The sequence below is a fragment of the Salvelinus fontinalis genome, chromosome 3 (assembly GCF_029448725.1).
Source record: "Salvelinus fontinalis isolate EN_2023a chromosome 3, ASM2944872v1, whole genome shotgun sequence".
NCBI lineage: Eukaryota > Metazoa > Chordata > Actinopteri > Salmoniformes > Salmonidae > Salvelinus > Salvelinus fontinalis.
In genome coordinates this window covers 43,944,554-43,966,789 of record NC_074667.1, presented here as the reverse complement: position 1 = coordinate 43,966,789, position 22,236 = coordinate 43,944,554, and the positions used below count along the sequence as shown (strand labels likewise).

Below are 22,236 nucleotides of genomic sequence, written 5' to 3'. Positions count from 1 at the left end.
TATGTCAGCGTTTGTCCCATTAGGTGAGGCGCATGAGAATAGGTTTCCTGAGATTGCGATAGGAACATCAATTTGTCGCCAGTGTCTGTAAAGTGAGAAACTGTCGAAATGTAATCCTTCTTTGATCACAATTATCACCTTCGTGAATTATATCAAAGTTTCCTACATGCAATGGGAACTGAACATTGAAACAAGTAGTACGCAAATACTGTGTACACAAGTGTACATCAATAAATCATTTCGCATGAAAAATGAAACTATACAGAATTGGGTTTCTTCTTGTGTAAGAATATTGTAGAACTTAAGAACCGGCATCCGTTCATGTGGCAGTAGGGGGTAATGAAGAAGTTGAGGCACAGCATGTCGTGGAGGACCCCCTGCTTGGCACGGTGCATTATAAGCGTATGACTCCCCAGCGAGCAACTACTGTGCCACACACACCAGCACTCCATTCACACATTGCGCCACCGGCACTAAAAACGCTTTGATGATTCTAGAGCAGTGCGTTGTACTCCCTCGCATCCTAGCAGTTATCCACTCCTCTCAACTCCCTAAAATTCCATAAGTACCACCCTCCAAAAATCAAGAAACACAAAAGAGAAATTGCATTACTTTAAAATAAATTCACATTTAATTACAAGTGATTGTAAAGAGAACAATAATTTCCCTAAATGTCCTCATGAACTCAAGTAATGCAAATTAATTATATTTACACTTATTTCACATGTATTTACAAATGATAACACACAATATCAATCCACAGGTTAAGCAAATAAAGTCATGGAAACATTTGGACAGCAATATCTCAACCCAAACAAACCCCTTGAATTTACAAAGGCTGCCAACAATGTTATTGATAAAAAGATAGCTTAAACATTTGCTATAAAATTACCTTAAATAAACTTTATTGATTGACAACTCGTTAATTTGGTTGTTAGGAGCTCATGTTAAAATGAAAATACTGCCAACTTCTGTAATTACATTTTTTAACCCCTCAATAAAGTGCCCAAAATTCCCTGTAACATTTTAGCTTCTCAGGCAATTATCGTCACAATTAAGTGAATAATCTCAATTGACCTAGTGGCAGTGATGAAAGGAGGAAAATCTTGGGATTCGAAAGGAAGGCAGAACACAGAACACAAACCCATAGAAAAGCTACTCATGTAGCCCCTGGTAACAAAAATCCATGTTTCTCCTGCAATAGAAATTAAACCAGGTTGGTTGCATTTTGAACAAGCTATGCTTTTTTTATCACTCCCACCTCAAGGCAAATCTACCATATATTTGTGAAGCGTCACCACAGATTGCTATAATTACCCTGGTAGCACAGCACTTGCAAAGCATCTCTTCACCACTGAAAGGGTGAATGTTGTCATGGTAACCATTGGGATGCTGTGAGTAAACAACAGGGTACTAATAACCTGTCTATAAATGCAGTTAGTAGATGATCTCACTTGCATTGACAGTCAATCTGCAAAGAGGACACCTCTACCACTGACAAGTTTGTCTGTTCTGATACCATAACTAGAATTTTGGCAGTGATCTGCAAGAACACAAGATGGTGCAAAGTACAGTTGTATATTCAAAAAAGGAAGACATTTAAACATTGTTACTAAGCGATGTTATACTCTACCCTGTTTTGACATCCTTGCTAAAATAGGCTGCCAAGTTTTCAAATCAATCCAAGCCCACTGAAACTGATCTTAAAAACTCCTCCCTGTACAATCTGCATATCAATCATCATGAGTCGGTGAAATCAACCCCATTACAGCTAGCTGGACCTCTCCAACTTGTACCTGAAACAGTTCAACCTGTCCCATAATCAGACTTCAAAAAGAGAGTGATGAGATCATGAAGGCGTCACAGGAACATGATCCAGGGTGGTGGGTTTTTTGTCTGGTGGCACCTCGTACTTGAAGACCACACTGAAGAGCTTGCCTCCCAGTCGGTCAGCTAGCCAGGAGTTCTTGATGACTGCCATCTTGAGGCTCTCGCAGCTCAACAAGGCGTAGTAGTTGGTGTGGATGGCCCGGCCCATGCCCTCGATGATCACCAGGTCTGTGTGGCGTTCCCGCACAACCCCAGCCAACACCTTGTCCAAACGGCTGACGGGAGAGAAATTATCATATTTACAGGAATAACCTTAAACATGTATATTAGAAGAAATCACTTAGTAACTACACTGAACAAAAATATACATGTAACATCCAACAATTTCAAAGATTTTACTGAGTTACAGTTCATAAGGAAATCAGTCAATTGAAATACATTCATTAGGCCCTAATCTATGGATTTCACATGACTAGGAATAAAGATATGCATCTGTTGGTCACAGATACCTTAAAAAAGGTAGGGGAGTGGATCAGAAATCCAGGCAGTATCTGGTGAGAACACCATTTGCCTCATGCAGCGCGACATCTCCTTTGCAGAGAGTTGATCAGGCTGTTGATTGTGGCCTGTTGTCCCACTCCTCTTCAATGGCTGTGCGAAGTTGCTGGATATAGGAGGGAACTGGAACGCGCTGTCGTACACGTCAATCCAAAGCATCCCAAACATGCTCAATAGGTGACATGTCTGGTGAGTATGCAATCCATGGAAAAACGGGGACATTTTCAGCTTCTGGAATTGTGTACGGATCCTTGTGAGATGGGGCAGTGCATTTTCATGCCGAAACATTTATGACATGACAATAGCAGGATCTCGTCACAGAATCTCTGTGCATTAGAACCGGAATCGGTAAAATGCAATTGTGTTTGTAGTCCGTAGCTTATGCCTGCCCATATCATAAGAACTGGTACATTATTGATACTGACCCACAATTGAAATCCATTTTGAAATATCCCCTTAAAAAAAAAAAAAACATGAGAGATAGTGATTAAATCTGATTACCCACCAGAGAAAAGGGAAACTCTTTTGGATAAGGTTCCAGAGGGTAATTACAAATGTGGCCGATGTGCTCAATGCAGCTTTACGTACAAAGGCAACTCATTTACCCACCCCCGCACAGGACAAATACTTAAGATCAAGGGCCTGTTTACCTGCATGTCCACCAATGTTATTTACATGTTGAAATGTCCTTGTGGTCTGTCTTACATAGGGAAAACCCGTACAAGCCTTAAGACACGGATCAGTGAGCACTGCAGCAATATACGGACATGTGAGACAAAAAATCTGGTTGCTGATCAATTTGTACATGCTGGACATCCTATTAGCTCTCTGAGATAGTGTGGAATAGAAATGGTCAAGATGTCACGCAGGGGAGGGGACATTGAGGAAACTTCTTCAATGGGAATCTTTCTGAATCCACAGGCTCAACACACTGTCTCCTCTTGGCCTTAATGAGGAGTTTGACTTGAAACCGTTTTTATAGTTTCAATATGTCTAAATAGTTTTTTTATCCTAATTGAATATTGTATGTATATTACTGTAAATATTGATCACATTCCCTGTGTATGATCATATTTTGATCCATTGAATGTTAATATTGTGAAACTACGTAATAAATATAAAAAGAATTACCTCCTGTTTCAGGAAGTGATGTCACTGAGTACTGCCCCTATATATAGGACCTTCCACCCCCACCTGGGATATGGATGTCTGATGAAGACCTACGGGTCAAACCGTTGTTAATAAATACCACCTGGAAGCATGAGCAGCAGTGTGCGGCGTTTTCCTTTCTGGTTTCCATGAGCCTAATCTCCAGCACCTGCGGAAAGTACCTGGATGTGCGCATGTTCTTCAGCTTTGGTACATGTCCATACCATAACCCCACCATTGTGCACTCTGTTCATAACGTCGACATCAGCAAACCACTCACCCATACCACGCCATATGCCCGGTACTCTTGAAATCGGAACACATCCGTGAAGAGCACACTTCTCCAGTGGCCATCGAAGTTAAACCTTTGCCCACTGAAGTCAGTACCAACACTGAAACTGGAGTCAGGTCAAGACCCTGGTGAGGACAACGAGCACTCAGATGAGCTTCTCTGAGATGGTTTCTGACAGTTTGTGCAGAAATTGTTCGGCTGTGCAAACTCAGTTTCATCAGCTGTCTGGGTGGCTTGTCTCAGACAGTCCTGCAGGTGAAGAAGCCGTATGTGGAGGTCTATGCTGGCGTGGTTACATGTGGTCTGCGGTTGTGAGGCCGGTTGGACGTACTGCCAAATTCTCTAAAACGACGTTGAAGGTGGCTTATGGTACAGAAATTAACATTAAATTATCTGGCAACAGCTCTGGTGGACATTTGTGCAGTAAGGTTGTTTTTAAACATAGTTAACACAGGTATGTAACGTTGAAATAGAATTCATACATAGGAAATAAAACAAACCTTAAGTCTAAGCACGGAGAGCTGGAGCCACTCTGGACTAACGTCAACCTGTCCTCCTTCACAGCAGACCTGAAAAACAAATTAAATGACATTGAAAATGGTGGGAAAGGACCACTGTATCCATTATCCAGTCACAAATGCAGTGATAAGAATTAAAGACTCACTGTATGACTGGATCCATTGCAGCTATTCTTTCAGTCAAGATCTGCAGCTCATTGTTTGTCACATCATTCAGAGCTGGGCTTGAGTTGCTGGCAAGGACTACCTGGAAAACAGCAAATGCAGGGTGTCAAAGGCCCAAAAACATCATAAAGTGGAAAAAAGTAAATCTTGCTTCAGTCATCTTGTTTTATTAAACCCTGTGTGTATTTGAAGGGGTGGTGAAGGTGACAGCGTTTCAAGATATTAGTGGGTGGACAGTGTGGTTCCTTACCTCTGTTCCCCTGCAGAGAAGCTCTCTGACAAATGGGAAGACTCCCAGTATGATGTCTATTCCACTATTATCTACGAAAAATAATGCACACTTATGAGGTGGGCCCTGCAAAAGAAAGCCAGTAGGCATGGTATTCAATTACTGTTCCACAGCATCAAGTCATACACATCTTTGGGACAAATCCTAAATTGAGATCTAGGCACAGAACTTCTGTAGAGCTTAAGTTAGGATGTGGCCCATAACAAGAATACAGCTAATATAATCAAAATTTAAAACACTAACTTCAGGAAACAGTGTAAATTCTTACCTTCAGTCTCTCGAACCATTGGTCATAGGTGTCGACAAGCCACGGCCGCTCTATGGAGAAAGCAGGACTGTCATTATGTAGCCTACATAGGTTACACCAGCAATATAAAATGCAGGATACATTTAAATATCCAAATGTTTTCCCAGTCAACAAGGGCTTTCATACCTTCCAATTGTCGTTTCGCCTGTTCAAAGCCAAACTCCGGATCAGACTCCAGAACACTAAGATAAAACGTGAGCGACAGTCTTTGTTCATTCAAAATTGCCATATAATTCTCAAGAATATACATATATATATTATAGCCAGAATTTGTCATAATAATCCTCCATAGTCCCAAATTAAGGAGTGCAGACTCATTAAAACTCACTCTGAAACAGCCTTGGCTCCCCAGTCAAAGACGTTCCCAGCCAGGAGGCCCCTGACCAGGGCAAACTGCCTCTGCTCCCAGCTCAGCTCCTCCAGGGACTTGACTGCCTTCTGGAAGTACTTGAGAGCCATGTCATTCTCCCTCTGCTTGATCTGTGGAAGAAGACAAAACTGAGACAAAGAAGCCTCCTCCCACTTCTCACAGCTAATCTACCACATTAGCAAATCATATAATGACAGACACTAATCAAGGCAAGTGGACATGAAATGACATTAAAATGCACCCAAGACCACACGTGTAAGCTTCATCATTAGATGCCCAGAAAAAGAGAAGCACTGGAGCATGTATTGGGAACAGTGAACAGAGAAAAAGAGTGCTATAGAATCCAGTCAAACCTTCGAGTAGGGGTCAGGGAAGTTGAACTCGTTTAAACAGTGTTCTCTTGTGTCTAAAAGACTTCTGACAGTAAGGGATCCATAAGCACTACAGGTGAGAAGAGAAGTACTCTACATTAGCAGACAGAAACACATACAGATTGCACAGGAAACAGTGAGACTTCATCATGTACAAGAGTCAATCTCATCCACTACTTGGGAGGCATTCGGAGATACGCATCTACATAAATGATCAAGAAACAGCTCTAGTCGTCTAACAGCCTTTAAAAAGGATCTGCAGCTGTGGCTCCCCTTACAAAGGCTGGTGGCGGAGGGTCTGCAGCTTGTGCAGGTACTTGTGCCGGAACTTCTCCGCTCGTTCAGCAGCCTCTGGAAGATCAGGCTGGCTGGCCACAGCTCTTTTTACCACCTGTTCAAAGCACATCACCCAGGTCGGCAATTTTAAAAGCAACCAGGTTGAGGACTCGCTGTGTCAATGAATGCAATGTGTGTGTATTGATGAATAGACCAGTAAAAGATGCTCTGCCTCTTACCCCATCCAGGGCCTCCTCAAAGCAGTAGAGCCAGTACTCCCGTGCAAGGGCATCCTCTGAGAGGTCCACTGTGTCTGGGATGTAGGAGGACGGGTCCTGCAGCAGGGGCAGGTTCACGAGCTGCCTCTCCAGACGATCCATCTCCAACATGTCAAACTGGAGCCGAACAAGAGACACACTAAGCACTGCAAATAGTGCTGGGCTAATGCACTCATGCACACATCAAAGTGAAACCAAAGCGACCAGACTCCTTCAAACGTCACGAAAACTGATATATTGGCATTTTTTAATACGCCACCTAGTGGTCAGTGAGCTGAAAATAGCATGTGTCAAGCTCCATATCACTCAGGGACAAGTACACTGTCAGTGCAGTCGACACACACAAAGTATCAAAGTTTAGAGGTACCCTATACGGACTCCTCACACCAGTCAGTACCTTGAGTATGCTTTTAAGTTCAATGTCTAAGGTGAACAGACCTGATTATTATTCTCCAGTGTCACAGGTGACTTTAAGGTTGGTTATAACACATCACAACACAATTCAAAACAGTGACTGCTAAAAGCAACACTTCAAACGCTGTAAAACAATGCAATGTGAAAGGAAAAGGCTGGCATTTGGCAGTTAATGCAACAATTGTCTCTCCGAAACCTTATTTAACCCAATGTGATTGTTAGGGCAGGTGTAGAGCTACAAAGCCAGAAGCATGAGGAAATATGTAGCCCTAATCAAACCACTACACACAGAGCATGGAAGTACTTACGGGAAACTGAGGAAAGGGTTACAGTAGGTAAACAGATATAAGATATGGTGGATATGAAGAAAAGAAAACAATCAAATGTTAGATGAAATTATCAATGAAGGTTGTGGTCACACCAGGCCTGTGGATTTTAAAAAGGACAGCAGTGGTGACATTTCCACAGAAAATATCAAATCTACAATTATCTCAGAAATCAGATAAAAGGGTGGTGGGGGGGAATTGCTAAAATGGTTAATGAAATGTCACCAAAATTAAATGGCAACAAGTGGGTTATGAGCACACCCTAGTGGTCCAAAGCTGACCTTAAGGTATTGTCTTATTTTCTTCTCCAAAGGACTTACTGTTCCACTGCGTGCACGTTGCAAGGGGTTCAGGTCTGGAGAGGTACTCATCAGGCCAGAGCTCCCAGCATAGTTCTCCCCCCAACTGTACTGGTTAGGATCTAGATAAAGTGACAATTATAATACCAGTGAAAACGACTCAAAAGAAAGAACTTCTCATCAACAGGAAAATGCATACCAAACCAAGAGTGTAATAAGGCATGACTGCCAGTGCCACTTTCTGTCATGAAGAAATTCCATAGAGGAAAACATCGACTTACTGTCTTCCTCTGCTCCCTTGAGAAAGGCACCAATAGTTCCCAGATAGCCTTCATGTCTCAGGAACAGCGCCTGGACTTCACCCTGCAAAAAAAAAATATATATACATATCCAGTCAGAAGGAACCATTTCCAACTCTCATTACACTTGCAGGTTGTATCATGTAAAAGTAGCCTATGGGGACAATATAATCAAACCTGTCATATCAATGTTTTTGTTTTTTCTAACTGCCCACACAAATGTCTCCATCTGAAAATGTAAATAATTTACCTGTGAGGTGACTGGAGTCTACCTGCTGCGTAACAGAACCCAAAGACATTCTGAATACATTGAATTAAGGAAAAAGGGTACATTTCCATGCTACTGTGTAAATACAGCAAGGCAGATTTGATTGCTGGTTTTCAAGCTCTGAACCAGGCCCAAGGGACATATCCCTGGTTTTAGTCAGCTGACATCAGATCAAGCTATTTCAGGGCTAAATCTAGAGCTCAATCAAATGTACCTGAGAGCAAAACCTGGATTGAGAAAGAAATGCTTGTTTAGGAGGTACATTAGGGGGCTTGCCTTGGTGAAGAAGTTGATACTGTAAGTGATGGTGTGCATAGTGACAGGGTGTCCTCGGATGAAGAAACCCCCAAAGTAGACCCTGGTCAAGTTGTGGAGCCGGGCATAAAGGCAGGCCAGCTGCCCAATGTCATTGCTGATCATATGGAGCAGGCTCTTAGCCATATCTTCTTTAGAGAACTCTAATTCAGGAGGAAACAAAAGTAAAAGTATGTCAGCATACAGCCAAGTGAAGGTCCAGAAACATGGAGTCACTCTAGACAACAAGCAAAGGTCCCATTGACGTAAGTACAGTGTTGGTTTATGTATTGACCGTTTGTTTCAGGTATTATTGGCATTACATTAAAAACATTAACGATCTAATAGAGTGAGTGAATGAGTTGCTTGCTTTGCCTCCATGGCCGTCTGCCTCGTCTATTTCTCAACAGTAACGGTAACCACACAGCCTAGCACAGTAACTGGGTAAGAAGTCAATCTGTTAGTGCTAAACAGGAATGTAACCTACATTACAGTATATGGCAGTGGAGGCTGGTGTGAGGAGCTATAGGAGGACGGGATCATTGTAATGGCTGGAATGGAACGTATCAAACATATGTTAACTCCGTTCCATTTCAGCCATTACAATGAGCCTGTCCTCCTATAGGTCCTCCCACAGGTAGATTGCATGCCAGGGAGTCCGCTCCTGAAGACAGTGCAATGAAAAACAGGTTATGGGGCCAAAGAATAAACATACTGCAAGGGCTCTGTTCTCTCTTTACCTTTGTCAGCAGTAGCAGATTTTCCAAAGCTGCTTGCGATAAGGTCCCCAGTCAAGCCCAAGGACCCATAAGATCCCCCGTAGATGTCTTTGACTAGCATGTCAACACTTGTGTGCTGCCCCTTCGAAGCCAACTGAAGTAGTTCATCAAATCTCTAGGTGAGAGCAGGAAGACATGGGAGTACAGTAGTTTTAAAAACAGCACTTTAACCCAGATAGCCAAGCTATTTTGTAACATCCATGTTTTTTTCTGGATCAAAAATGGGGCTTAGGTGGTTGGCGTGGCCATTGGTACAGTTGCCAACTGAAAGTTTAAGAGGCCCTCCTGTTGGCCCTCCTGTTGACACAATCACTGACATGAACCCTGCAAAATAAATACTTGCACACACCAGATTAGCTGACCAAAGCCAATTAAATGTTTTTTTTTATGCAAGATTGTATGTACAGTGCATTCGGGAAGTATTCAGATCACTTGACTTTTTCCACATTTTGTTACGTTACTTTGCATTTCTAAAATTGATAAAATTTTCCTCATCTACACACAATACCCCATAACGACAAAGCGAAAACAGTATTTCGAAATGTTAGCAAATTTATTTATATAAAAAAAAATTACAGAATAATCTTATATACATGAGAATTCAGACCCTTTGCTATGAGACTCAAAATTGAGCTCAAATGCATCCTGTTTCCATTGATCATCCTTGAGAAGTTTCTACAACGTGATTGGAGTCAACCTGTGGTAAATGAAATTGATTAAACATGATTTGGAAAGGCACACACCTGTCTATATAAGTTCCCACAGTTGACAGTGCATGTCAGAGCAAAAACCAAGCCATGAGGTCGAAGCAATTGACCGTAGAGCTCCGAGACAGGATTGTGTTGAGGCACAGAACAGTGGCCTCCATCATTCTTAAATGGAAGAATTTTTGACCCACCAAGACTCTTCCTAGAGCTGGCCACCTGGACAAACTGCGCAATCAGGGGAGAAGGGCCATGGTCAGCGAGGTGTTCAAGAATCCAATGGTCACTCCAGAGTTCCTCTGTGGAGATGGCAGAACCATCTCTGCAGCACTCCACCAATCAAGCCTTCATGGTAGCGTGGCAAGACGGAGGCCACTCCTCAGTAAAAAGCATGACAGCCTGCTTAGCACCTAAAAGGACTCTCAGACCATGAGAAACAAGATTCTCTGGTCTGATGAAACCAAGATTAAACTGTTTGGCCTGAATGCCAAGCGTCACATCTGGAGGAAATGTTTGGAAATGTTGGGGATGTTTTTTAGCAGCAGGGAATGGGAGACTAGTCAGGATTGAAGGAAAGATGAACGAAGAAAAGTACAGGAGAGATCCTTGATGAAAACCTGCTCAGGACCTCAGATGGGAGCAAAGGTTCACCTTCCAACAGGACAACTACCCTAAGCACACAGCCAAGACAACACAGGCATGGCTTCAGGACAAGTCTCTGAATGCCCTTAAGTGGCCCAACCAGAGCCCGGACATGAACCCTTATTGAACATCTCTGAAGAGAACTGAAAAAAGCTGTGGAGCGACGCTCCCCATCCAACCTGACAGAGCTTGAGAGGATCTACAGAGAAGAATGGGAGAAACTCCCCAAATTCAAGTGCCAAGCTTGTCGTGTCATACGCAAGAAGACTCGAGGCTGTAATCGCTGTCAAAAGTATGTCAACAAAGTACTGAGTAAAAGGTCAAAATACATATGTAAATGTGCTAAAAGTTCTATGAACCTGTTTTTCTTTGTCATTATGGGGTATTGTGTGTAGATTGATAAAAAAAATTAAATACATTTTAGAATAAGGCTGTAATGTAACAAAATGTGAAAAAAGTCAATGGGTCTGAATGCACTGTACATGACTTCTGTCGCGTGTGATAATGTGATTGAACACAATCATCAATATCAATGGAGCCATAGGTTGGAAATCAACCTTATAGTTGTCACTAGTCTTCAAGCACACCTGTATGAATAAGGCAACAGGTCCTGATGGCATCTCTGCTTTTCTTCTAAAAACATGTGCAGAGGAATTTACTCCGACTTGGTGCCCTATCTTTCAGAGGTCTGTAGACTCCCATACCATCCCATCTCTGTGGAAAAAGGCCATCATCACTCCAGTCCCCAAAAGAAAATAATGACTATAGACCTGTTGGTCTGACCATCATAATGAAGTTCTGAAAAGATCTGTATCAATCTGCCTATAAGAAAAGTTGCAGGACTGATGATGCAATCAACACCATAGTGCATCTCATTGTTAAGAATCTGGAAAACCCCAAGGCCTGTGCTAGACTGCCATTTATTGATTTAAGTTAAGCGTTTAACCCAATATAGCCACATGTCCTAATCAGCAAGTTAAAGCAGATGGGTTTTAACCCCTATACCATAAGGTAGTACCACTCATTCATGACTAGCAGTACTCAACAGATTAGTTAACAGTACCCTCTCTGAGGCTATAGACATTAGCATGGGAGCCCTGCTGGGTTGTGTGAGTTCACCCATCTTATTCACTCTGTACACAAATGAATGAACTAGCAGTAATCCTGATAAATATATTGTCTTGTTTTCTGATGATACTGCCATTCTTGGTCTGATGTCTAAAGATGCTGATACTACTGCGTACAGGTCAGATATTCAAACAATACAAATTGGTGTTTGACCCCAATGGTGTTTCACCCTAAATCTGTCGGTGACCACGTGCCTGTGGTTGTCCACAATGCCATAGCACAGGTTAGTTTGTTCAAGTACCTGGGTATACACATGGCCCTTCCAGCTCAGCATATTGTCCAAGTAAAGGGACTGCTGCAGAGTCCAACAACACCTCCATTTCCTACGTAGACTCAAGGTTTTTGAAGTTGACCAGAAAATTATGCTCTGGGTCCTCCCGAGTGGTGCAGGGATCTAAGGCACTGCATCGCAGTGCTAACTGTGCCACTAGAGATCCTGGTTTGAGTCCAGGCTCTGTCGCGACCCATGGGGCGGCACACAATTGGCCCAGCGTTGTCCGGGTTAGAGGGGGGTTTGGCCGGCAGGGATGTTCTTGTCCCATCGCACACTAGCGACTTCTGTGGCGTGCCGGACTCAGTGCACGCTGACAGTCACCAGGTGCACAGTGTTTCCCCCGACACATTGGTGCGGCTGGCTTCCGGGTTAAAATCAGGCATTGTGTCAAGAAGCAGTGGCTGGGTTGTGTTTGAGGACACACGGCTCTCGACCTTCACCTCTCCCTTAAAAAGAAAAGAATGCTCATTCTACCATGCAGTCAGACAGTATCCTAAATTATTTCAGATCCATCCCATGTACTGCACTCTTAGTATCAGCTCCTCCCCTCAGGCAGAGGCTATTGGGTCCCTCAAATACCTAATCCGCCATAAGGCTGAGCTGTGTTAGTACATCACTGACAGAATAAGGGAAAATGTAAAGTATTATGCATGTGACTATATGAGAAGTATAAGGGTAACGTGCAATGTACTAAATGCATGCTCTTCAACCGATCGCTGCCTGCACCTGCCCGCCTGTCCAACATCACTACTCTAGAAGGCTTTGACTTAGAATATGTGGACAACTACAAATACCTAGGTGTCTGGTTAGACTGTAAACTCTCCTTCCAGACTCACATCAAACATCTCCAATCCAAAGTTAAATCTAGAATTGGCTTCCTATTCCGCAACAAAGCATCCTTCACTCATGCTGCCAAACATACCCTTGTAAAACTGACCATCCTACCAATCCTCGACTTCGGTGACGTCATTTACAAAATAGCCTCCAATACCCTACTCAATAAATTGGATGCAGTCTATCACAGTGCCATTCGTTTTGTCCCCAAAGCCCCTTACACTACCCACCACTGCGACCTGTACACTCTCGTTGGCTGGCCCTCGCTTCATATTCGTCGCCAAACCCACTGGCTCCAGGTCATCTACAAGACCCTGCTAGGTAAAGTCCCCCCTTATCTCAGCTCGCTGGTCACCATAGCAGCACCCACCTGTAGCACGCGCTCCAGCAGGTATATCTCTCTGGTCACCCCCAAAACCAATTCTTCCTTTGGCCGCCTCTCCTTCCAGTTCTCTGCTGCCAATGACTGGAACGAACTACAAAAATCTCTGAAACTGGAAACACTTATCTCCCTCACTAGCTTTAAGCACCAGCTGTCAGAGCAGCTCATAGATTACTGCACCTGTACATAGCCCATCTATAATTTAGCCCAAACAACTACCTCTTTACCTACTGTATTCATTTATTTATTTTTGCTCCTTTGCACCCCATTATTTCTCTCTCTACTTTGCACTTTCTTCCACTGCAAACCAACCATTCCAGTGTATAGTTTTTTTTTACCTGCTATATTGTATTTACTTCGCCACCATGGCCTTTTTATATTTTTATTTATTTTTATATATATTTTGTTTGCCTTCACCTCCCTTACATCACCTCACTTGCTCACATTGTATATACTTATTTTTCACTGTATTATTGACTGTATGTTTGTTCTACTCCATGTGTAACTATGTGTTGTTGTATGTATCGAACTGCTTTGCTTTACCTTGGCCAGGTCGCAATTGTAAATGAGAACGTGTTCTCAATTTGCCTACCTGGTTAAATAAAGGTGAAAAAAAAAAATGGGGGAAAAAAGTATGTATTACACTGAGTATAAAAACATTAACACCTGCTCTTTCCATGAGAGACTGACCAGATGAATGCGCTGATCCCTTATTGATGTCACTTGTTAAATCAGTGTAGATGGAGACAGGTTAAACAACAAATGTAAGTTCCTTTGAACGGGGTATGGTAGTAGGTGCCAGACGCACCGGTTTGTTAAGAACTGCAACGCTGCTGGGTTTTTCATGCTCAACAGTTTCCCGTGTGTATCAAGAATGGTCCACCACTCAAAAGGACATCAAGCCAACTTGACAACTGTGGGAAGCATTTGAGTCAACATGGGCCAGCATCTCTGGAAAGTTTTGAACACTTTGTAGAGTCCATGACCAATTGAAGGTGGTATTAAATTATTGTTTAATGGCGTTAGACCAAGGCTCTGCATCGGTCCTCGTGTTCCTAGACCTTAGTGCCGCCTTTGACACCAATCACCACACTCTTTTGGAGAGATTGGAAACCCTAATTGGTCTACACGGACAAGTTCTTGCCTGGTTTAGATCTTATCTGTCGGAAAGATATCAGCTTGTCTCCGTGGATGGTTTGTCCTCTTACAAATCAATTATGTTGTTTCGGTGTCCCTCAAGGTTCCGATTTCACTATCTATACACACACACAAAACCATTCAAAAGTTTGGGGTCACTTGTAAATGTCCTCGTTTTTGAAAGAAAAGCAAATTTGTTTATTCAAATAACATCAAATTGATTCAGAAAGTGTAGACATTGTTAACGACTATTGTAGCTGGAAACAGCTGATTTTTTTGGAATATCTACAGGCGTACAGAGGCCCATTATCAGCAACCATCACTCCCGTGTTCCAATGGCATGTTGTGTTAGCTACACCAAGTTAATCATTTTAGAAGGCTAATTGATCATTAGAAAACCCTTTTGCAATTATGTTAGCACAGCTGAAAACTGTTGTTCTGATTAAAGCAGCAATAAAACTGGTCTTCTTTAGACTAGTTGAGTATCTGGAGCATCCGCATTTGTGGGTTCGATTACAGGCTCAAAAATGGCCAGAAACAAAAGGACTTTCAATTCCATGTGAGAAATTGCCAAGAAACTGAAAATCTCGTACAACACTGTGTACAACTCCCTTCATCGAACAGCGCAAACTGGTTGTAAACAGAATAGAAAGAGGAGTGGGAGGTATTTTCTTTCAAAAACAAGGACATTTCTAAGTGACCCCAAACTTTTGAACGGTAGTGTATATTCTACCTCTTGGTGATGTCATTCGGAAACACAATATCAACTTTCACTGCTATGCAGACGACACACAGCTGTACATTTCGATGAAACATGGTGAAGCACCAAAATTACCTACCCTGGAACTATGTGTTTCAGACATAAGGAAATGGATGGCGGCAACATTTTAAAACTCCAACAAAACAGAGATGCTAGTTCTAGGTCCTAAGAAACAAAAAAGATCTGCTGTTTGATCTGACATTTCATCTTGATGGTTATAAAGTCGTTTCAAATAAAAGTTTAGGAACTCGGCGTTACTCTAGACCCTGATCTCTTGACGAACATACACAAAAGTATGTGGACACCCCTTAAAATTAGTGGATTCAGCTATTTCAGCCACACCCATTGCTGACAGGTGTATAAAATCGAGCACAACGCCATGCAATCTCCATTGACAAACATTGGCAGTAGAATGGCCTTACTGAAGAGCTCAGTGACTTTCAGCATGGCACCGTCATAGGATGCCAACTTTCCAACAAATCAGTTCATCACATATCTGCCCTGCTAGAGCTGCCCGGTCAACTGTAGGTGCTGTTATTGTAAAGTATAAATGTCTAGAAGCAACAACGTCTCAGCCGCAGTGGTAGGCCACACAAGCTCACATAACAGGACCACCAAGTGCTGAGGTGCATAGCGCGTAAAAATAGTCTGTTCTAGGTTGCAATCTCACTACCAAGTTCCAAACTGCCTCGAAGCAACGTCAGCACAAGCAAGAACTGTTCATCGGGAAAGTCATGAATATGGTTTTCCTTGGCCGAGCAGCCGCACATAAGCCTAAGATCAGCATGCACAATGCCAAGCGTCGGCTGGAGTGGTGTAAAGCTCGCCACAAATGGACTCTGGAGCAATGGAAACGCATTCTCTGGAGTGACGAATCATGCTTCACCATCTGCCAGTCCGACGGACGACTCCGGGTTTGGCGGATGCCAGGAGGAAGCTACCTGTCCGAATACATAGTGCCAACTGTAAAACGTTTGGTGGAGGAGGAATAATGGTCCAGGGCTGTTTTTCATGTTTCGAGCAAGGCCCCTTAGTTCCAGTGAAGGGACATCTTAACGCTACAGCATACAATGACATTCTAGATGATTTTGTGCTTCCAATTTTGTAGCAACATTTTGGAGAAGGCCCTTTACTGTTTTAGCATGACAATGCCCCCATGCACAAAGTGAGGTCCATACAGAAATGGTTTGTCGAGATCAGTGTGGATGAACTTGACTGGCCTGCAGACCCCTGACCTCAACCCCATCGAAAACCCAGACTGTGAGCCAGGCCTAATCGCCCAACATCAGTGCCTGACCTCACTAATGCTTGTGGCTAAACGGAAGCAAGTCCCTTCCCAGAAGTGGAGGCTGTTAAAGCAACCAAGGTGGGGGACCAACTCCATATTAATGCCCATCATTTTGGAATGAGATGTTTGACGAGCAGGTGTCCACATACTTTTGTCATGTAGTGGAACAAGAACATTTCAAGGGCAGCTTCCCCCCCCCCCCATCTTCCTAACATTGCAAAAATCTGAAACTTTGTCCAGAAATTATGCAGAAAAACTAATCCATGCTTTTGTCACATCTAGATTAGACTAATGCAATGCTCAACGGCTAAAGCACTGAATACACTTCAGTTAGTGCTAAATACGGCTGCCAGAATCTTGACTAGAAACAAAACATTTTATCATAATTTACACCAGGGCTTACTTTTCTACGCTGGCTTCTGTTAAGGATAGGGCTGATTTCAAGGTTTTACTGCTAACCTATAAAGCATTAGATGGACTTGCTCCTACCTAGCTCTGCGATTTGGTCCTGCCGTACATACCTACACTATGGTCTCCAGACGCAGGCCTCCTTACTATCAATAGAAGTTATAAGCAAACAGCTGGAGGCAGGGCTTTCTCCTATAGAGCTCCATTTTTATGGAATGGTCTTTACTGAACACTCATCTCTTCAGTAGTTTCTATGATTGAGTGTAATCTGGCCCAGGAGTGCGAAGATGAACGGCCATCGATGTCTCTGCCTGGCCGGCTCTCCTCTGGGATTCTCGGCCTCAGACCCTATTACTGGGGCGAAGTCACTGGCTTACATGCCATCCCTAGGAGGCTTTTTCGCTAAACTTGACTCGAGTGGGTTGAGTTACTGTCGTGATATTCCTGTCTGTTTTTGCACCCCCTCGGGCTTGTGTAGTGGAGGAGATCTTCGTGGGCTATACTCAGCCTTGTTTCAGGGTAGTAAGTTGATATCTCTCTAGTGGTGTGGGGCTGTGCTTTGGCAAACTGGGTGGGGTTATATCCTGCCTGGTTTGCACTGTCTGGGGGTATAGTCGGACAGGGCCAGTGTCCCCCGACCTCCCCTGTTTCAGCCTCCCGTATCTATGCTACAATAGTATATGTGCCGGGGGGCTAAGCTCAGTCCGTCTTATCTGGTGAAATTCTCCTGTCTTATGTGGTGTCCTGTGTGAACTTAAGTGTGTGTATAGTTTTTTCTCTCTCCCTCTCCCCCCACTCTCCTCAGCTATAAAAAGCCAACTGACATTTACCTGTTGCACCCTCTACAACCACTGATCAGAAAACCCGTCGTATCAGGTGTGACCCCCCAGGGCCTAACATTAACTTTTTGGTCCACCAGCCAGTGTGGCAGGTACAAGATTGTTTAACTAGCTAGCTAGATGTTTTAAATAAAAAACAAATCTGATGCACATGCTTTGTAATGTTCCTAAAACAAGAAATGTGGTATGTTAAATTTAATTACATTTTTTGTGACCAGTCTTTTAATCAAAATACCAGAGACAAATGTTTAAGGCAGAGAGATTACCATGTAACACTGGAGTCATGTCACATGTGTCTGTCTGAGATCTGACTATTAGTTGAAGCAGCAGACTCAAACTAACGTTGAAAAACTGAGCCTGTGAACAAAACAATGTAAATAGACAAGAAACACAAGGACAAAGTCTCACTGTAGACTTTAGTAAATTTGACCAAGTTTTATGCCTGTGCTCAGCACCTCCAAAAATCTACAGTATCAGCACTTCACTCAGTGCGCACAGCTCCCCTGCCAGGCAGTAGTTGGATATAGGATGAATACTTATTTGTTCAATTAGCAGCTATGAAACAAAACAGCATAAATACTTTGAAAAGAGCTACCGCAGCATTTTTCTAACTAACATAAGACTGCTGAACAATTTATCAAATGGGCACCCGGACTATTTACATTGACACCCCCTTTATTTTTACACTGCTGCTACTCGCTGTTAATCATCTATGCATAGTCACTTGCGCCTACCTTCAAGTACAAATTTCCACAGCTAGTGGTTAGGGGGTTGGATCGAATCCCCGAGCTGACATGGTAAAAATCTGTTGTTCTGCCCCTAAACAAGGCAGTTAACCCATTGTTCCCCAGGCGACAAAGACTTGGATGTCGATTAAGGCAGCCCCACACCTCTCTGATTCAGAGGGGTTGGGTTAAATGCGGATTTGTTTTCTTTAGTTGAAGGCATTCAGTTGTACAACTGACTAGGCATCCCCCTTTCCCTTACCTGTGCCCCCGCACATTGACTTGGTACCGGGACCCCCTGTATATGGCCTCGTTAATGTTATCTTTTTTTTTTTTTTTTTTTTAAACTTTAATTTAGTAAATATTTTCTAAACTTTTTATTGAGCGGCATTGTTGGTTAAGGGCTTGTATCTAAGCGCATTTCATGGTAAGGTCTACATCTGTTGTACTCGGCGCACGTGACAAAAAACATTAGATTATACTTTTTTATTTTTTTATTGTAATGCTCGCACTGTAGAGCCATGCAAATTGACCACCTGCCAACATGTCTGGTGAAATAGACGTTCTTACCCGCCAAAACCTAAATCTACCCGCACTTGGCAGGTGTTAATTTTATGCCCTAGTGACCACCATTTGCCTCATGCAGTGTAACATCTCTTTCACATAGAGTTGATCAGGCTGTTGGTTGTGGCCTGCGGAATGTTGTCCCACTACTCTTCAATGGCTGCGCGAAGTTGCTGGATATTAGCATGAACTGGAACATGCTGTCATACACATCGATCCAGAGCATCCCAAACTTGCTCAATGAGTGACATGTCTGATGAGTATACAGACCCTGGCTGAACTGGGACATTTTCAGCTTCCAGGAATTGCGTACAGATTCTTGCGACACGGGCCGTGCACAATCATGCTGAAACATGAGGTGATGGCGGTGGATGAATGGCACTACAATGGGTCTCAGCATCTCAACACATTTAGATTTTAGCAATTTAGCAGACGCTCTTATCCAGAGCGACTTACAGTAGTGAGTGAAAACATTTCACACTTTTTCGCCGTACCAGTCCGAGGGAATCGAACACACAATACTGGCATTGCAAGCGCCACTCTCTACCAACTGAGTCACACGGGACCCCTCATTACGGTATCTCTGTGCATTCAAATTGATATCAATAAAATGGAATTGTGTTCATTGTCCGTAGCTTATGCCTGCCCATACCATAACCCCACCGCCACCATGGGGTACTCTGTTGACGTCAGCAAACTGCTCGCCCACACAACACCATACGTCTGCCATCTTCCTGGTACAGTTGAAACCGTGATTCATCCGTGAAGAGAATTTCATCATGCCAGTGGCCATCAAAGGTGAACATTTGCTCACTGAAGTCAGTTATGATGCCAAACTGCAGTCAGGTCAAGACCCTGGTGAGGATGATGAGCACACAGATGAGCTTCCCTTAGTTTGTGCAGAAATGTTTTGGTTGTGCAAGCCTACAGTTTCATCAGCTGTCCAGGTGGCTGGTCTCAGACACAGGTATAGAAGCCCGATGTGGAGGTCCTGGGCTGGTAACATGTTGTCTGTGGTTGTGAGGCCGGGAGGACGTACGGACAAATTCTAAAACGAATGAGGCTTATGGTAGAGAAACTAACATTCAATTCTCTGGCAACAGCTCTACTGGACATTCCTGCAGTCAGCATGCCAATTGCACACTCCTTCAAAACTTGACACATTTGTGGCATTGTGTAGTGTGACAGAACTGTACAATTTAGAGTGGCCATTTATTGTCCCCAGCACAAGGTGCACATTAATAATGGGCCTGCTGTTTGGACATAGACTGCCCGTCCAACAAGCAGAAAATTCCCTGAACCCTATTCAGAACGAGAGCTTGTAAGTACAGAGGACAGTCTTCCAGATAATAAAAATAAAAGTTGCAGTAATGTCAACTGGCAAGATATTAGGCAAGAACCAACAAAATAAGACTATACATTTCAGTTCATTTTGAGTAGCCTGACTATTTAAAAAGCCTATTGCTTGAAGTGTCAGCATGGGGGTGAGGAGTTTTACCTTTGTTTTTGTGAGTAGAGCTCCAAGGCCCCAGAATGTCCCCCCACCTATGGAGCTTCCTCCAACACGCTCAAATGTATCCTCTGATTCAACCTGTTTGGAAATAAATATTGTTTGTTGAATGGATCCAATTTGTAAGTCGCTCTGGATAAGAGCGTCTGCTAAATGACTTAAATGTAATGTAAATGTAATTGGTACATAGGCCACATGTCACACCAGATCTATATGTGTGTCAGGCATTGGTACCTTGATGATTGACACCCCTGAGCCGATGTTGATGAGCAGGTAAGGGAAGATGTCAGGGTGAGTGTTCTGGAAGCGGAACTCAGAGTCTGCATGCTTGACATAGACAAAAGCCTCGTGGGGGATGTTCCTCAGCACAAAGTTGCAGCCCTTAATCAGGCATGTCATTTCATCCTCCTTGTCCACCCTTGTCAAAACATGATGAGCAGCTACATTATAATAAGCTCAACCTTATACCGGTCAAGCTGTCTTTAAAAATAAAGCCGTTTTAGATTTTAACCAAATACCTCAAAACAACATATTCCTTTTCTCACCTGAGCTTCAGTTTCTTCTCTATGAGATCTTTGAACTTATGAGCCCCTCCACCGGTGGCTTTGATGACTTTGGTGTCAGTGTTGACCAGGTGGTCTTTGATAAAGTCCAGGCAGGTTTCAATGTAGGCATTTTCAAACTTGATGAAGTGAAGGCGAGCCAACATCTCCTCCTGCATTGAGATCTCATAGAGGGGGTCATCCTCAGTATCCTGGTAAAGAGGGACACACAGATAAGGAACCAGACCAACACTGCAGACCTGAGACCTCCAGGGCAACCTGAGTGGGCTCAGTAAGACTTGTAAGTCTACACATTCACTGTCCCAAGGTACACAGCCTTTTGAAGCTCAACATCATGAATCAGTGGCCTATATGTCTACCACAAACCCCACACTCAAGCAATCCCATATTGGCTACTCTCCAATTAACACAAGCTTAGTTAGTTTACTTTTCTGTAACTACATTCACACACCTATATCAGGTTGGCCCATTGGAGACCTAAAACTAAACAATACAGTGTGCTGAGAGATAAGAACAACTATTCTGGCACGAGTCCTCCAGGCTTAAACACTGTAATAACACTAATAACAGTGCATTGCAGTGCACTTGGGCAGCAAATCACTTTAGCCCCTCAATTGAACACTGACATTTGATGTTATTGTTGCCGAGTAAATAGCTTAAATAGCACACTACACGTTGGACGCAAGCTCTTATTTAGCTTTGTCCTCTGCTCCATTGGACCTAACGTTTGTTACTGACAGTGTTCCAAAGTTTATTGACACCACATACCTTTGCAGTATGGTCGAATGACCGTACTTTCGCTACTTTGTGTTGAACAGTGGAGTAATAGGCGAGTTTCGTCAGAGAGCCACCTGCGGGAGGAAAAAAGGGGTTGTGCAGTCTCACGTGAGATAGATAAATCCATCAGTCAACTATTGACAACTCAGCCACTCTGGCGCAGCGGTCAAATTAGGTGGTTTAGTTAGCTAGTTAGCTACAGGTTTCTCAAATGGCTAACTAGCCCATAAACAAACGCTAATTAGCCAGGTAACTTCGCAGCTACTGGTAGCTAACTACAGTACTTAAATCAGCTAGTTTAGCTAGCCAGCCACACGTCGTTGCTTGCTAGCCTCTCGTGTGCCTGCTGTGTTGTCAAAGTAACAAGACAAGTTAATATATTCAAGTAGCGATATAAATATGAACTTAGTGTATACCTATGTCTATTGCGAACCTCTTTGCATTTTCCAAATTCCTGAAGATCTCATTGGGTGGAAGAGTTATGCTTTTATCCATGCTGTGACTACTCCTGTCTACTCTCTCACTTTCCGCCGCCATCTTGTGTTGCGCAATGACGTTCAGGTACAAAAAAATAATAATCCCTCAATGGAAAAATCTCTAGGGTGTTCAGGAGGACGCC

The 22,236-nt window shown here is 43.2% G+C and overlaps 1 protein-coding gene across 1 annotated transcript; it reads right to left on the bottom strand.

The window, feature by feature from the left end:
• Positions 1-608: 608 nt before the first annotated feature.
• Positions 609-22,187, bottom strand: pank4 (pantothenate kinase 4 (inactive)). The gene is made up of 19 exons (XM_055916574.1): positions 22,034-22,187; positions 21,609-21,691; positions 20,823-21,031; positions 20,512-20,695; positions 20,266-20,358; positions 9,044-9,197; positions 8,286-8,467; positions 7,724-7,805; positions 7,464-7,564; positions 6,365-6,520; positions 6,128-6,240; positions 5,832-5,919; positions 5,437-5,588; positions 5,235-5,290; positions 5,070-5,119; positions 4,763-4,867; positions 4,494-4,594; positions 4,330-4,398; positions 609-2,105 (listed from the first exon to the last, which is right to left on the bottom strand). Exons 1-19 carry the CDS (start codon positions 22,152-22,154, stop codon positions 1,850-1,852), a joined length of 2,355 nt encoding a protein of 784 aa, XP_055772549.1. The 5' UTR covers positions 22,155-22,187; the 3' UTR covers positions 609-1,849.
• Between the last annotated feature and the right edge of the window lie 49 nt (positions 22,188-22,236).

Bases quoted from the DNA above. Each gene is read 5' to 3' on its own strand.
- pank4 (XM_055916574.1), bottom strand. From the start codon at position 22,154: ATGGCGGCGGAAAGTGAGAGAGTAGACAGGAGTAGTCACAGCATGGAT. The intron at 20,696-20,822 runs GTGAGAAAAGGA...TGTTTTGACAAG, and splicing joins GAGAAGAAACTGAAGCTCAG to GGTGGACAAGGAGGATGAAA. The intron at 7,565-7,723 runs GTAAGTCGATGT...CACTTTATCTAG, and splicing joins CAAGGGAGCAGAGGAAGACA to ATCCTAACCAGTACAGTTGG.